The sequence below is a fragment of the Callorhinus ursinus genome, unplaced genomic scaffold (assembly GCF_003265705.2).
Source record: "Callorhinus ursinus isolate GAN/ISIS: 27379988/994484 unplaced genomic scaffold, GSC_fseal_2.0 scaffold102, whole genome shotgun sequence".
Lineage (NCBI taxonomy): Eukaryota > Metazoa > Chordata > Mammalia > Carnivora > Otariidae > Callorhinus > Callorhinus ursinus.
In genome coordinates, this window is record NW_027397164.1 from 1,637,466 (window position 1) to 1,652,125 (window position 14,660).

At 52.3% G+C, this 14,660-nt stretch overlaps 1 protein-coding gene across 6 annotated transcripts in view; it reads right to left on the minus strand.

Annotated features, from left to right (window-relative positions):
* PLEKHM1 (pleckstrin homology and RUN domain containing M1) overlaps nucleotides 1-14,660 on the minus strand; it is a 49,737-nt gene that overhangs the window by 7,625 nt on the left and 27,452 nt on the right. For all 6 annotated transcript variants that reach the window (XM_025861930.2, XM_025861926.2, XM_073889138.1 and 3 more), the window contains exons 6-8: nucleotides 8,677-8,947; nucleotides 5,073-5,990; nucleotides 2,669-2,814 (exon numbers count right to left, since the gene is read on the minus strand). In XM_025861930.2, the coding sequence (XP_025717715.2) occupies nucleotides 2,669-2,814; nucleotides 5,073-5,990; nucleotides 8,677-8,947 (1,335 nt within the window). The remainder of the gene's footprint in view (nucleotides 1-2,668; nucleotides 2,815-5,072; nucleotides 5,991-8,676; nucleotides 8,948-14,660) is intronic.

Here is a 14,660-nt window from a genome sequence, read left to right on the forward strand (position 1 = left end):
CAAGTCCCTGTGTGGAGGTGAGCGTTCAACCCCAGTCTCTCCCACCTCAGAGGGGGCTGCAGGTTCCTCCCTCAGCCCTGACCCTCATGCCAAAGCTTACTGAGCACCTACGATGTGCCAGACAGTGCGCTGAGGATCTCAGCCACATCCTTTCCTCATGCTTATGACAAGCCAATGGGGAAGGGGCCAACATCCCCATTTTATAGATGAAGAAACTGAGGCTCACAGAAGCTAAAGTGGCTTATCTCATCTACCTGCAGAAAGCGGAGCCCAGGTCTAAACTGAGGTGTGGTCTCTGCACACTTGGCTGCCTCACTAACTAACGAGAAGCCTCCCCCCGCTTCAGTCTTCTCCTCGCTGTGACAAGAAGGGTGGAGGAGCTGAGACGTTCTTCACCACCAGCTACGGTACAGTGGTTAGGAGTCGGGCTTCCAAGTCAGAATTGAATTTGAATCTTGGCTCTGCCACTTCCTAGCAGCGTGACCTTGTGACACTTATTTAACCTGTGACTCAGTTTCCTTGTCTGTAAAATGGGGAAAATAAAAGCACCTCCCTTATGGGATTATTTTGAGTTTAGATTAAAAAAAAAAAAAAGCAGTATATCCTCAGGAATGGGAGCTGCCTTCAGACTCTGAGTGCCTGTGCAACCCCGCTGTCCCTTAAGCGTGGCGGATGGAACAGGGCCCTCGGAAGATGGTCACACTGGGGGCTTGGGAGCCTCTGGCCTCCGGTCATCCAGCTCCACCACCATCTCTTGCTTCCCCCAACAATGGACAATTCCTTTTCCCATTTCCCAGAGCCCCGAAGTACCAGCCCTCCGGCCGGTGGGCAACCAAACAACAAAGGCCTGGGGACTCTGTTCAGATGGCTCGTCTCTATCCCCGGCCCAGCCCTTCCCACGACTCGGCTTCAGGCCTTGGGTGAGGCTCAGATGAAACCACACACAGGAATGTGCGCTGAAAACTGCCAAGTGCGTGGACAGGTAGGAGCCTCCTGTTCCCCCGGGACTGTTCCTGGCCTGTGGGCTTGCAGGAGACAAGCAAGGAAGAAACCCCAGGCCTGGGCTGACACCCTGCCTAGTGGCAGCCAGCGGTAACAGTGAGCAGTCAGGCCCCTCCCCCACGAGCCAGCCACTCTCTATTTTGAGCGTTCCTGCCTTTCCCAGGCCAGGGATCTCTGAGAGACCGAGAGCGGGATATTTCCTGATCTCAGACATGCCAAGAAAAGTACTGTCATTTTCTAGTTGGGGAAAAGGAAGTGGCACAAGGATTACAGCAATGAATAAGAAGATGGCTTAACAAGTCTCTGGATGTTGTAAATAGTGAGTGTGTTTTATGGCCAAAGAATTATTTGCATGTGTGGTGGTTCTGAGGTTTAATATTCTACATGTAGTTAGTTAAATACTTACCCCTGGGGGCAGGAGTGGGGACAAGGCAACCGACCAAAAAGCCAAAGTGACGCTAACGTCCTTGGGGTTCCGGTCCCCAGCAAGGGGGAGGCTGGAGTGGCACAGAATCTGAGAGTCACGTTCCCTGGGCTCTGATGACACATCCGTGGCCAGCAGGCCCGGGGCTTGAGAGAAGTAATAACTTCTTCTTTGTGCTTTTGTGTCTGTCTTACGCAGAAATCTGTGCCTCTGGGGTAAAGCCAAGTTTGTGCTCCTCGAGGCAGGCCCTGACCAAGTGAATGAGGGGCCGAAGGGTGGCAGGCCTCAGGAGAAAGAAATGGCACTAATGTAGGGCTCTAAGACATGGCGGGCCCTGTCCCTGTTAGTCCTTACACAGTCCTGAGGCACACACTTATTAATCCCTATTTATAGACAAGGGAACTGAAGTCAAATAATTGGCTAATGGTAACATAGCTAGATGAGTGGGTAAGCTCAGGTGGAGAAGAGGAAATGTGAAAGATCTTGGAATACATCTAATTCAAAGGCATTAGGTGAACTTATAAAAGTACCCAAGACTAAGTGATACTCAGTGGACAAAGCAGGTTATAAAGAAGTATGAGTCCAGTATGATCCCAACTTTACAAATGTATGTAAACAGATCCACAGAGAAGGCAGAAGCTCCAGGGAGAAGTACAGCTGGTTGGCCAGCCCATCCATCCACCCACCCCCCCACCTCCCCATCCATCAACCACCCACCCACCCATCCACCCACCCACCCACCTACACATCCATCAACCATCCACCCACCCACCTACACATCCATCAACCATCCACCCAGCCATCTACCTACTCACCCACCCATCTATCCATCCACCGAGCTACATCCATCTACGTATCTAATCTAGCCTAATTATCCTTTCTTATCCACCTATCCCTATATTTATCTTTCTTTCTTTCTACCTACCTACCTACCTACCTACCTACCTACCTACCTACCTGGTTGCTGGTGCCCTACACAGTTTAGTCTGTAGCCACGGGGAGCTGCAGAGAACCATCCTCAGACCTCCAGATGAGGACCAAGGCAGGCAATGACAGAGCTCTGCCCAGGGACTATATACCAGCACCATGTTTTTTTTCTTGGTCAGCTCCCCCGCATCATGGGGCCTGAACCAGTGACCCGGGCTTCCCTAGAGCCAAACTCCTCCATGCAAAGAAGAGCGACCATTCCTCTGTCATTCAGCAGCCCTGTGTGGCCACCGACAGGCTGGGCTCGAGGCTTACCGGGCGCTTGGTGAGGTCCCAGTTGTGGATGATCCTGGCCGGAATCACTGAGGCATCATCTTGGTGGCAGATGTCACAGTAATAGAGGCCAGAGAAGGCACAAAGCTTGGGTCGTACAAACGAGAAGCCAATCTGTCGGGAGCAGCCTGGGGAGAAGGACGGCGGGAGAGTGAGCAGTGGTGAGGCCAGAGTCTGAGATCAATGCAGAAGTTACTGAGCAGAAGGACCTGCTCTTTAAGGGATAGATTAAAAAGGACAGAAAGATAAAACAATATGCACACCGCTCAGAAACAACCCCATTCACGAGCGTTTACAACAGAACCCTGTTAACAATTGTTGTTGCCATTTTACAGCTGAAGAAATCGGTGCAGAGAGAGGTGAGGAGACCTGCCCAGTCACAGGACGATGACGCGGCACGGCTGGGCATTGGACTGGGCTTGGGTTGCTGCTAGAGCCCACATCCTCTTCTGCCTAGCTGCCTGTTCAATGTTCCCACTGCTTACTCACCTCATGCCAACCTCCTGTAGGTCTACCCCCTCCCCTGGGGCCCAGAAATGGAAGCGACCAAGTCTGGGCCACAGTAAGCAGGGTAGGAGCTGGGGGCCTGGGGCAGGCCACAGGGAGTGAGTGGGGAAGCCAGCCGGAGGCAGGGGCATCTGGACATCGCCCGGTGCCAGCTCGGAGTCAGAGACGCCCGATACCTCGGGACAGCGGGGCAGTGTCCAGCTTCAGCCCCTCTGCGGGAGGTCCCTCCGCAGCGGCGGGCGGTGAGAAGTGGAGTGCGGTAGGCAAAGCAAAGGCCTGCCTCCCACGGGGCCAGGGGCAAAGGGTCCCTCTGGCCTTGGGACTAGAAGGACTGACTCTTCTGCTTCCTAGCTGCCTCATCCTAACCTTCACTGGATTTCTGCAAGGTTCCATTGCGGTGTCTATAAAATGCAGCTGTTACTTGCTCTTCTGCGGGGTGATTACAAAGTTTAAACGAGAGAAAATTTTGAAAGTGCCCTGCACACTATGAATACAGCCAGATGTCAGCGGTGGGTAGGAGCCTGGTCACAGAGCTGTGACTGTGGCAGGAAGGAAGCCCAAGCTCCCCAGATTCGGTCTCGGCCCACGGGCTGGCAGGTGACAGGCGCGGGGAGAGCTCCCCCGGCCAGCACTTACACCCACTGGGGGAACCCTCCTCACAGGCCTTGGGGGCCTGGCCTCCTCCCTGAGCCCAACACCCACAGGCTGGAGGTGTAAAGCGTGAGTGTTGGGCATTGGCGGAGGGAGGGGGTGAGCAGGGACCTGAACATGTTTTCTGCAGGAAGAAAACCGCAGACCACTTCCTTCCAGATGCCCGAAGCGGACTTTCCCCTCTAGTCCCACAGGCTCCAGCTGACAGGACGGCCCTCAAGCCATTTGCTGTCAGGTCTCCTGCTGTGGCGCTCTGCAGCAGGGCAAAGTTCTCCCGGTTTGCCCGGAGCACCCACGGGGTTGGAAATGGGTGTCTGGATCGGGGAGAAGAGCTGACAATGGAACGTGAGCCGTGGAATATCTCATGGCCTTGAAAAGCAAGGGAGCGGAGAGGGCCTATGGGGACCTGGCTGGAGCAAGTTTCTAGGACCGTCAAGGTCCTCATCTGGCTGCAGCTTGGGATAGGTACTGTGAGGAATAAATGAAATAATCCGCAAAAAGCAGCTGGCCCAGTGGCCCCCGCAAAAGAATCAGATTTGATGACAGTAATGATAGAGCAGGTGTACTAACTCGGAATAATATCCACAACACATTCTTAAGTAGGAAACCCCAGGTTGTAGAACAGTATGGGTACCACCATGCTGGGTCTCAAACCGCGGCCGCGAGCCGCGGGCCAATTTAAGTACCTGTGGGTTAGATCGAAAAGTCAGTCCCTTCAGTCACACTAGCTCTGTCGGGAGTACTCGGGAGCCCCATGTGGCTTGGAGTTACCAGACTGGACAGCAGAGATCTAGAACATTTTCATCATCAGAGAAAGTTCTACTGCACAGCCCTGAGCCGTACAAGCCCATTTTTGTAACTGAAAAAGACTGTGCACTTGCAAGAGCATGCAGAAATCTTTGGGAGGGTGCCATGCCCCTGCTCCAAAAGGATGGTGCAATATGGTAATGTGATAATGGAGGGGGTGGAGAACAGAGCTCCCTGGATTGAACTCCGAGCAGACAGCAGAGCGCCTAGCAGAGCTGCCGCCCACAGGTGCCGACCCTCGGCAGGGGTGCTGGCCTCCGTGGGTGCTGGGGAGAAGCAGGAGCTGTGTACTGCCACATCGCAGGGGTGGTGCGGGGGCATGTGCGGAGAGCCAGGCAAGGGCAGAGAGCCTACGTCCGGAACCCCATCGGAAGCAGAGGGAGGCGGGCATGCTGGGGGTGGTGGGACAGTGGGTGGGCACCTGCACAGAAGCAGCCCTGGGAGTCCAGGCCTTTCTCCGTGGGGATGGCCACCAGGTACTGCAGTAGGAAGCCGTTCTCCCGCGTGGCGAACCTCAGCACCTCCTGACAGTTTTCGTCCAGACTCCCGCCCAGGGTCACGGCCTCCTCGGCCATCTCCAAGTAGGACGCCAGGACCTTGCGCACCAGATCCCTCCACAGGGTGGCTTCCTCGGCGCTCCCGGCCTGCAGCTTCAGGACGGCCTTGGCCGTGATGATTTTGAAGAAGGAGGGGCCCCCGAGGCTTGTGTCTGGCAGGATGTCTCGGATGGTCTCAATTCCATGGCTGTCACTTAACATCTTCTCATTGTTTCTCACTCGGAAGCATTTCAGAGACTCCAAGGAGAGGGAAAAAATATAGGGCATCCAGGTCCCATCCGTGTACAGGTACAGAAGGGATTCTTTAATAGCATCTGGCTCGGGAACTTGGGCAGAGGACCAGCAGAACTGTGTGCCCTGGAGGGTGTCAGGCTCGGGGAGCAGGTCTGGGTGGGAGGGGAGGCCACCCTGAGGGTCTGGGGGGTCGTCAGGCTGCTCGGGGTACTGGATGTTCACCCACTCATCCTCCTGCTGTGGCCGGCACTTCTGCAGGGCCTCCCGCACGCGGTCCAGCCAGTCCTCGGCTTCATCCTGGGAGGAGGCCCGCAGGGCCAGCTTCCTGCCAGAGAAGACCAGCTCAAAGCGGCCATCACTGTGCGCCGGCCCCACAGATTCGCAGCGCAGTAGCGAGCAGGTCTCCACGCAGGTGCGCTCCTCGGTGTTCAGGTAGAGGCGGAACTCCAGGGGGGAGAGCTCGCAGAAGAGTTCCTTCCAAATGCCCATGGCCCCCCGCCGCTCCACGGTGCCCAGCTTCATGAGGCCCCGGAATGGGTTGGACAGTCCTGGGGGCAGAAAGAGGCACTTTAGACGGTGGGTCACCCCTCCACCTCCCGAGGCCCTGCGGCAGGTGTGGACACTGACTGCCACCAGAACAGTTTTTGAGTCCTATCCTCACCATCTACTGTTGACCTTGTTCCTGAATTTTACTGAGCCAAAAAAGCACTCAAAAGACAACCTCCACAGACTCCTCACTCTGGCATCGGTACCCACAGTCTCACCTCCCCCTTGTCACCAGGGATGAGGCCAACTCCTCTGTTTGCACAGGGGACGCCCCCCCCTCCACCCCCGCCTACTCAAGGACAAGAACATCTCTCCGACAACCCTCCCTCTCCCGTGTCACTGCTTTCTCCCTTCCCTCCCGCATCATTCCCGCCAGCATACAAACCTGTTATTTCTGCCATCTTTAAAAATAGCTTTCCTGATGGCACTCACATCTCTAATTACCACCCTGTTCCTCCGTCCCCCTTTACAGAGAACCCCCTGAGGAGGTGTCAAAACTGTCTCTAGCGCCCCGGCGTCCATTCCGTCTTGAATCTGCTCCAGTCAGGCTTCCGTCCCCTCCTTCCACTGGAAGGGAAGCCCCATGTCCTCCTTGTCACCAAATCCAAAGGCTAACCCTTGGTCCCCATCTGGCCTGACTCATCAGCCTCCCTGGATGCAGCTGAGCCCCCTCCCCTCCCTCGGCTGCTGACGTGCCACTCTGGGTCCTACTCCGCCTAACGGGCCACTCTTCTGTCCCCTGGGCTTGCTCCTCCTTCTCTCCCTGACATCTCAACACGGGGGCACCCCAGAGCTCAGTCCTGGGTCCTCTCCTCCAACACCCACCTCCTACCTGGTCTTGCCCACTTGCAGGGCTTTACGCCAACGAGGCCCCGGTTTTTATCTCCAGCCTGAACCCTGCCCTTGAATCTCAGATTCAGATCTCCACCTTGCTCCACGTATGTCTAATACCTAATAACCACCTCAAAGTGGACATGCGTCAAAATGAATTGCTGACCCTCCCACTGCAAACTGGCCTCTCCCCCAACATTCCTCATCTCTGTAAATGCTACACTGTATCCTCCCAGCTGCTTGGGGTAAAAACCTTGGAGTTATCCTTGATTTCCGTTCTTCCACACCCCACATGCAGTCCTTCTGCAAATCCTGCTGGCGTAGCCAGAACACCCCACTTCTCACCACCTCCACTGCTACCACGTGGGCTCAGTCGGCTGTCACCCCCAGCCTGGCTGATGGCGAGCGCCTCCTGGCTGGTCTCTCTCCCTGAGGTCCTTCAGCATATGAGCCAGGATGACTCCCCATTTAAAGGAAGTCAGATCACGTCCCTCTGCCCCAAACCCTGCAATGGCTGCCGTCTCTCTCAGAACGAAAGCTAAGGCCCCTTCTGCGGCCCTCGAGGCCCTCGAGGCCCTCGCTCACTCCGCCTTCATCTCTAACCGCGCCCTCCCCATCTCCTCAGTTTCCCGAACATGTGCCCAGTGCAGGGGCTTTGCATCTGTTCCCCTGCTTGAGACACGAAGGTTGCCCTGCACCTGCCTGCCTCCTTCCCTCCCTCCCTCCCTCCACGTCTCCTCTGGGGTCACCTTATTTGTGAGGGCTTCCTTGGCCATGTGAAATAGTACACTCCCCACCTTGGTACTCCCCAATTTACTGTTCTCCATAGCAGTGATTATCACCGGCCCAGACTATACATTTACTTGTGAATCATCTTATTTCCTGCCTAGGATATAAGTCTGTGAAGACAGAGATTTTGTTTTGCTTCCTGCTGTGTCCCCAGCACCTAGAACAGCCTGGCACATCGCAGATAACTATCTGCTAAATGAGCGCCTGCCTAACTACCACACACTGCTCAGGGCTCCCTGTTTCGTGGGGGTCTGCCACCAACCGGGGGTCCAAAGGACACACAGTTCTCTCTCTCCCAGCCCGGACTAGCCTTGGAGATTTCAAACAATTGTACAGGGTCTTCCTACCCTCAGGGAACCTGATGGCCTAGGCATGAAGCACACCTCCTCTGGCATGGTTACAATCACCCTGTGGACCTAAAGAAAAACCTAAATGAAGCCAGCTTGGAGACCAAAGCTCTACCCATACTCCCCAAGCTAGGAACCTGGCCAGAATTGTCTGCTGGCTCATTGTGGACACCAAACGAAGTGGGAAGGAGACACGCCAGGGCATACTTTTTTGTTTATGGGGGTTGTAGATAAATTAGGTTATGGTTATTGACCGCTTTCTAGAATTTCAGAGGGCACGGAAATGGAGCTGGCCTCACTGTAAACAGCACAGAGAGGACACTAATCAGATAGCAGAGCTGATACACCCCACCAGCGCTGTTAAACAAACCATCTAAGGTAAAGGCCTTGGGAGGGGACACTAAAATGCCTTCGAGGGGCAGGGTTTGCTCTGGGCTCCAGGCAGAACCCAGGGTTTTGTATAATCATATGACTTCAGGGAAAAAGTTTCAATATTTCAATATATGAAATAGGCTTTTGAACATTAACTTGTTGAGATTTTATGAGACAATATAGTGCCTTTCCTGAAATGCTTTCCTGAATTACTCAGCAAGGGTGCTCCTTAATACACTGGGGGAAGAGGTGTTGTTTGGGAGAAGACATGGCCCAGAGGCCATCAGCACTGCACTCTGGAAGGCACTGCCCTGCACAGCGAGGCCGCTGGAAGCCCACAGCCACCTACCCATCTGCCGGCGGTGCACCACCCTGAAGTTCTTATGCTCCGGCGCCGCGGCTGCCTGACTTTTCCTGCCTCCTGGGGAAGGCACACAGGCTTTGTCTAAGGCCCCCGTGGAGAAGCTTTTTCTTGGTCCTTGAGAAAAATGCCGGAGGAGACTGGGCCTCGACTCTGGCGTCCCTCCGGAAGGAGCCACGGAACGTTCTGAGGGGCTCTCTGGGGGCGGCTCCTGGGTAGGCCGGTAGAAGTCATCCTCTGAGATCCAGCTCTTGCTTTTCTAGTGGGAAAGGAGTGAAGACAGGTTTGTTTCTTTCTTTTTTAAAGATTTTTTATTTATTTTTTATTTTTTTAAGATTTTATTTATTTGAGAGAGATCATGAGCAGGGGAGGAGGGACAGAGGGAGAGCGGGAAGCTGACTCTCCGCTGAGCAGGGAGCCTGACGCGGGGCTCGATCCCAGGACCCCGGGATCATGACCTGAGCTGAAGGCAGACGTCTAACCGACTGAGCCACCCAGGCGCCCCCAGAGGTTGTTTTTGAAACTTTTTATGAACATCTTTATTGAGACACAATTCACCTATCATTAAATTAACCCATTTCAAGTGTACAGTTTAATAGTTTGTGTGTTCACAGAGTTGTGCAACCATCACCACAATCTAAGTTTAGAACGTTTTCATTACTCCAAAAAGAAAGCCCATGCCCATGAGTAGTCACTCCCCACATTTCCCCTCAACTGCTCCGGTTCTAGGCAAGCAATAATCTACTTTCTGTTTCCACAGATCTGTCCACTCTGGACATTTCACATAAACGGAATCTTCTAACAACACATGGTCTCTGTGTCTGCCTTCTTCCCCTTAGCACCATGGTTTCAGGGTCTGTCCACGTTATAGCAGCTGTGAGTACTTTATTCCTCTTCATTACTAAATGGTATTCCATAATGGTACCCATACCACACTGTCTGCTCACTAGCTGATGGGCATTAGGGCTGTTTCCCCCTCTTGGCAATTATGAGTAATGCTGCTGTGAACATTCATATCCAAAATTTTGTGTGGACGTTTGTTTTCCATTTCCTTGGGCACATACCTATGAGTGGAACGGATGGGTCATATGGTAACTATGTCTAACTTTCCGAGGAATTTCCAAACTGTTTTCCACAGTGGCTGCACCATTTTACATTCCCACCAGCCATGTATGAGGATTCCAATTTCTCCACAACCTCTCCACCATTTTTTGTTATCTGTTTGCTTATAGCCATCCCGATGGGTGTGAAGTACCATCTTGTGGTTTGGGCTTGCAATCTCCCCAATGTCTAAGGACACAGCAACCTTTCTTGTGCTTCGTGGACATTGGTATATCTTCTTTGGAGAAATGTCTATTCAAATCCTTTGCCCATTCTTAAATTGGTTTGTCTTTTTGTTCCTGTGTTATAGGTTGAATTGTGTCCCTCACAGAGATATGTTAAAACCTTAACCCCCAGTATCTCAGAACCTGACCTTTGGAAGTAGGGTTGTTGCAGATGTAATTACTTAAGATGAGGTCATGCTAGGGGAAGGTGAGCCCTTCAATGTGATTGGTGTTCTTAGAAAAGACACACACACACAGAGGAGAATCCCAAGTGAAGACAGACACGGAGCGAGAAAGTCGTGTGATGACAGCAGCAGAGCTGGGAGTGATGGGTCTTTGAGCCAAGGAACAACAAGGATTGCTGGCAACCCCAAGCTGAGAGAAGGGTGCAGAACAGATTCTTTCTCAGGACCTCCAGAACATTCCTGCCAACATCTGGATTTTGGACTTCTAGCTTCCAGAACTATCAGAGAACGCATTTCTATTGTTTTGAGTTATCAAGTTTATGGTACTTCATTACAAAGGCCTTAGGAAACATTCAAGTTGTAAGGGTTCTTTATATATTCTAGGATATATGGGACACTAGGCCCATACCATATACATGGTTTGCAAATAATTTCTTCAGTTCTGGGGGTTGTCTTTTCACTTTCTTGCTGGTGCCTTTTGAGGCACAAAATTTTAAAATTTTGCTGAAGTCCAACGTATCTATTTTTTCTTTTGTCTCTGCCTTTGGTGTTATATGTAAGACGCCACTGTCTAAGCCAAGGTTACAAAGATTTGCTCCTATGTTTTCTGCTAAAAGCTTTATAGTTTTAGCTCTTACAGTTAGGTCTACAATCTATTTTGAATTAACTGGTGTGTATGGTGTGAGGAAGGGGTCCACCTTTATTCTTTTGCATGTGCATATCCCGTTATCCCAGCACCGATTGTTGAAGGGCTTGTAGAATTTTTCAACCCTGCTTACAGAGTTTGAGATGAGGGAGGCATGGGTGAGCAGGACCCAGAGTCCTCACTGGCCACCTCTGCTGGGTCTCCTCACTTCTGAGCAGGCCCCTGAGGCCCCAGGCAGCTAGGCCCTGCCCCTTCTCTTCTGTTGCGGTCTGGGCCTGAAGTTGCTTGCTGGCTGGGAGAAGTGGGTTGGGTCTGGGGTCAGGGGATTGTGGGAATGGATTTTAGCTTCTTTTTTTCTTCCCCCCCCCCCCCACTATTTCAAGTGCTCCTTGCCTTTCTGTGCCTAAGCATGGATGAGCAGAGGCAAGAAGCTGGTTGGACTGCCCTAAGTACTGTCTATACAGAGGAAATGACTCACACAAGGGGTGAGCCCAGCCCAGCTATTTTGTTAAGTGTCACCAACCTCACCCTGAAGTTGCTATATTTCCAACCCCTAACTCAGACTGCCCTCCCTGCTCCCAGAGACAAGGAAGGGGAGCAGGGCTGGGACTGCCCTCGAAGAATTGGTTTGGATGGTTTAATCCATTCAGATGCTAGATGGCTCCTTAAGCCAAGAGTAGAGAGCTCTGAGTCAGGAGTGTGGGGGCCTCACAATGCTGGGCCTCCAGGGCTTCCTCCAAAAACCCTCAGAATTAGCAGGTGCTTCCTTCTGCCAATGACAGGACAATGTGTCAATGAGAGTGGCTACTTGAGGACTACCTGTAACACAGGATTCTGAACAAAGCCTGCCTAGGCCATAGAGACCCAGGGGAGCTCGCTGAGGAAAATGGACAGGAGGAGCCTCACAGAGCCTGGTGTACATACCTGGGAAGTCCTGTGGCTTCCCAGCCCCAGCTAATGGCTCCAATGGGAGAAACCACTATTCCTTAAGTCTCAGCTTAGGGGTCGTCCATCACCTCCTCCTGGAAGCTTTCCTTACTATTCCCTAGTCTACACTCCTCCCACCTCCCGGCTGGGTCAGGGATCCCTCTGGGCCCCCATGGCATTCTTTGCTTACCCCTAGCCTAGCACCTCTAAGGCTGTTTGCAATTTTTCATTTCTCTTTATGCCTGGCACAGAGTTATAACAGATGAGGGAATAAATCTTGACTATCCAACCATCTTTAGTATGAAGTAAGAAGGATGGAGTGAGGGGACTGGAAGGAAGGAGACAAATGTGAATTGTGAGCTGATGTACGTTCACTGGTGAGGGCTTCTCTCTCTGAAAGTCTAGGGAGACTACTAGGAAATATTCAGACATGGGCCAGTGGCCAAGGTCAGCCACCAGGAAATGATACTCCAGGGAGAATCTTTTGTTCTCTTAGGCAATAGAGAAAAAACAGTGGGAACATGGGTCCTTGGAGCTTTTGCACACAGGCCTGCAGCTGTACCCCAGCCAGCCCCCCCACCATGAAGTGTGTGGGGGGGAGCACACCACTGTTGTCCTTCTCCCCCCCCTTTCCTACCACCTTCCTACCTTCTGCTCACCCAGGCCCCACATCTGGCCAGTTCCCTGCCCCTTTAACAGTGGGGGAAACCACCACCGACCAAGGGTCTAAGCCAGAGCAGCGCCACTTGAGCTGGTAAAGGTGCAGGATGCTGTAAACAACAGCTAAGTCTCAGAGGGGGGTCTGGCTGAGGAGGGAGGTGCTAGGTGTCTGGACTGTTTTTAGAAAAAGCGCTTTTTGTCCAGTCCAGCCTCATTACACCAGGCAGAGAGATTTTGCCTGTACTCCTGTCTGGGGGAGGGGACTGCATGCCATAGGCGGGTGATGAAGGGACCACATGAGGGAAGTGATTAGGATGAAGTTTTAGAATTCAGACTGTCCTCTGGAGTCACACTGAGAAATCAATTCACAAGCCCCCAGACTCCACAAATAAAATCCCCTTAGCTCCTCCACTCCCTGCTCCTTTCCTTCCCAGCATTTGTCACCAGCATAATTATGATGTGGGTAATGACTTGTCTAATCTGGTGTCTGTCCCCAGGGAGCAGGGCCTGTGTTGTCCTGTCCAACACTGTACCAAGCATGGTGCTTGGCCCAGAGCAGGGCCTTTGTGTTGAGTGAATTTAAAATAATGTTGTTTTTTTTTTTTTAAAGAAAGACTGAATGGCTCTCATGGTTATACAACTTGACAGTGACACCCCTCTACTCCCCGCACTGTCCACCCCACGCCACCCAAGTGTTAAATAAATAGCAGTGACTAAGTGCCCGAAGCACAGAAAGATGAGAAGTACAGAGGCGACACATAGGGCAGGGTGCTACCCTGTCCAAAGGCTGGGGGTCCCTCGGGCCAGCGTGAGCTGGCGGGCTGCACAGTGGGACCCAGAGGTTGTCTACTGAGTTCAGGGATGAGTGGGTCCTGTGACTCTCAGCCCTGACACCTGCAGGGAGGCAGAGCCTGCCCTGGTCAGACCAACCTGCCCACCCCATGCACTTGATGGTATACTTCTCAATGTAAACTTACAAGTTAGCATCTCAAGAATCTCTGAGAGTTCGAGAACTATTAATTATGCCTATACTCTCCCAGGTACAGTGCTCAGAGCTGACATTACAGAAGGGAGCAGACACGTTCTTTCATATCATAGAGCTGACATGCGAGTCCAGAGGCAGAAAATAAACAAGTAGACAGATCGAGAGACAATATGATTTCACACAGTGATGAGTGTTATAAACAAAGTAAAGCAGGCAAATGGGAAACAGAGTCTCTGGGGATGGTGCTTTTGAGACAAGGTACTCAGGAAAGGCAGAGACAAAGGCGAGGGAAAGGAACAAGCTGGGAAAGGGTCCCGGCAGATGGAACAGCAAATGGGCAAGCCTAGGGCTGGAAGGAGCTTGTTTTGTCAGGAGCTGCAAGGAGGCCCGAGGGTCAACACTCAGTAAGCAGAGGAAGAGCTTGGGTAACAAGCTGCCCTGTCCCATCAGCTCTGGGACCCTGGCAAGACAGGATGTCTGAGCCAACACAAGACAAGTCACATCCTGGACAGGAGTGAACTCAATTTGGTCAGTGCCACTCTGTGGAGCCCTGCTGGGGCACACAGCCACAAACCCTCGGGACAGCCCTCTGCTGCCAGCTCAAGCCAGGGGCTGTGGAGCCTTTCTTCTTCACCCTTCAGAGCGTGGTGACAGTTTTCTGCTCATAACCTTCAGGGTCCTGTGACATTCTGGGCTCTGAAGTAATCTTTAGGATAGTAAAAATGGAGAGTGTGACCCTCACTTATACAGTGACATGATTTAAATAGTCATAGTCAGTAAGTGGTGCTAGTCCATCAGATATCCCTATGGAAAAACATGACTTTTGACTCCTACCTCACACCATACACAAAAATTAATCCCAGACGGATCATAAACCTGACTGCAAAAGGTAAAACAGTAAAGCTTCTAGATGAAAATACAGGGGTTTTCACAGCCTCACAGCCTTGGGTAGACAAAGAGTTTAAAAATAGACACAAAACAGGGGGCGGAGCAAGATGGCAGAAGAGTAGGAGACCTAGATTTCGTCTGGTCTCAGGAATTCAGCTGAATAGGGATCAAACCATTCTGAACACCTACGAACTCAACAGGAGATCAAAGAGGAGAGTAGCAACAACTATCTGAACAGAGAAGCGACCACTTTCTGGAAGGTAGGACGTGCGGAGAAGTGAATCCGAGGCGATATTCGGGAGGATAGACGGCGGGGGAGGGGCCTCCGCCGGCCACTTCTGGCAAGTGGTAGAGCC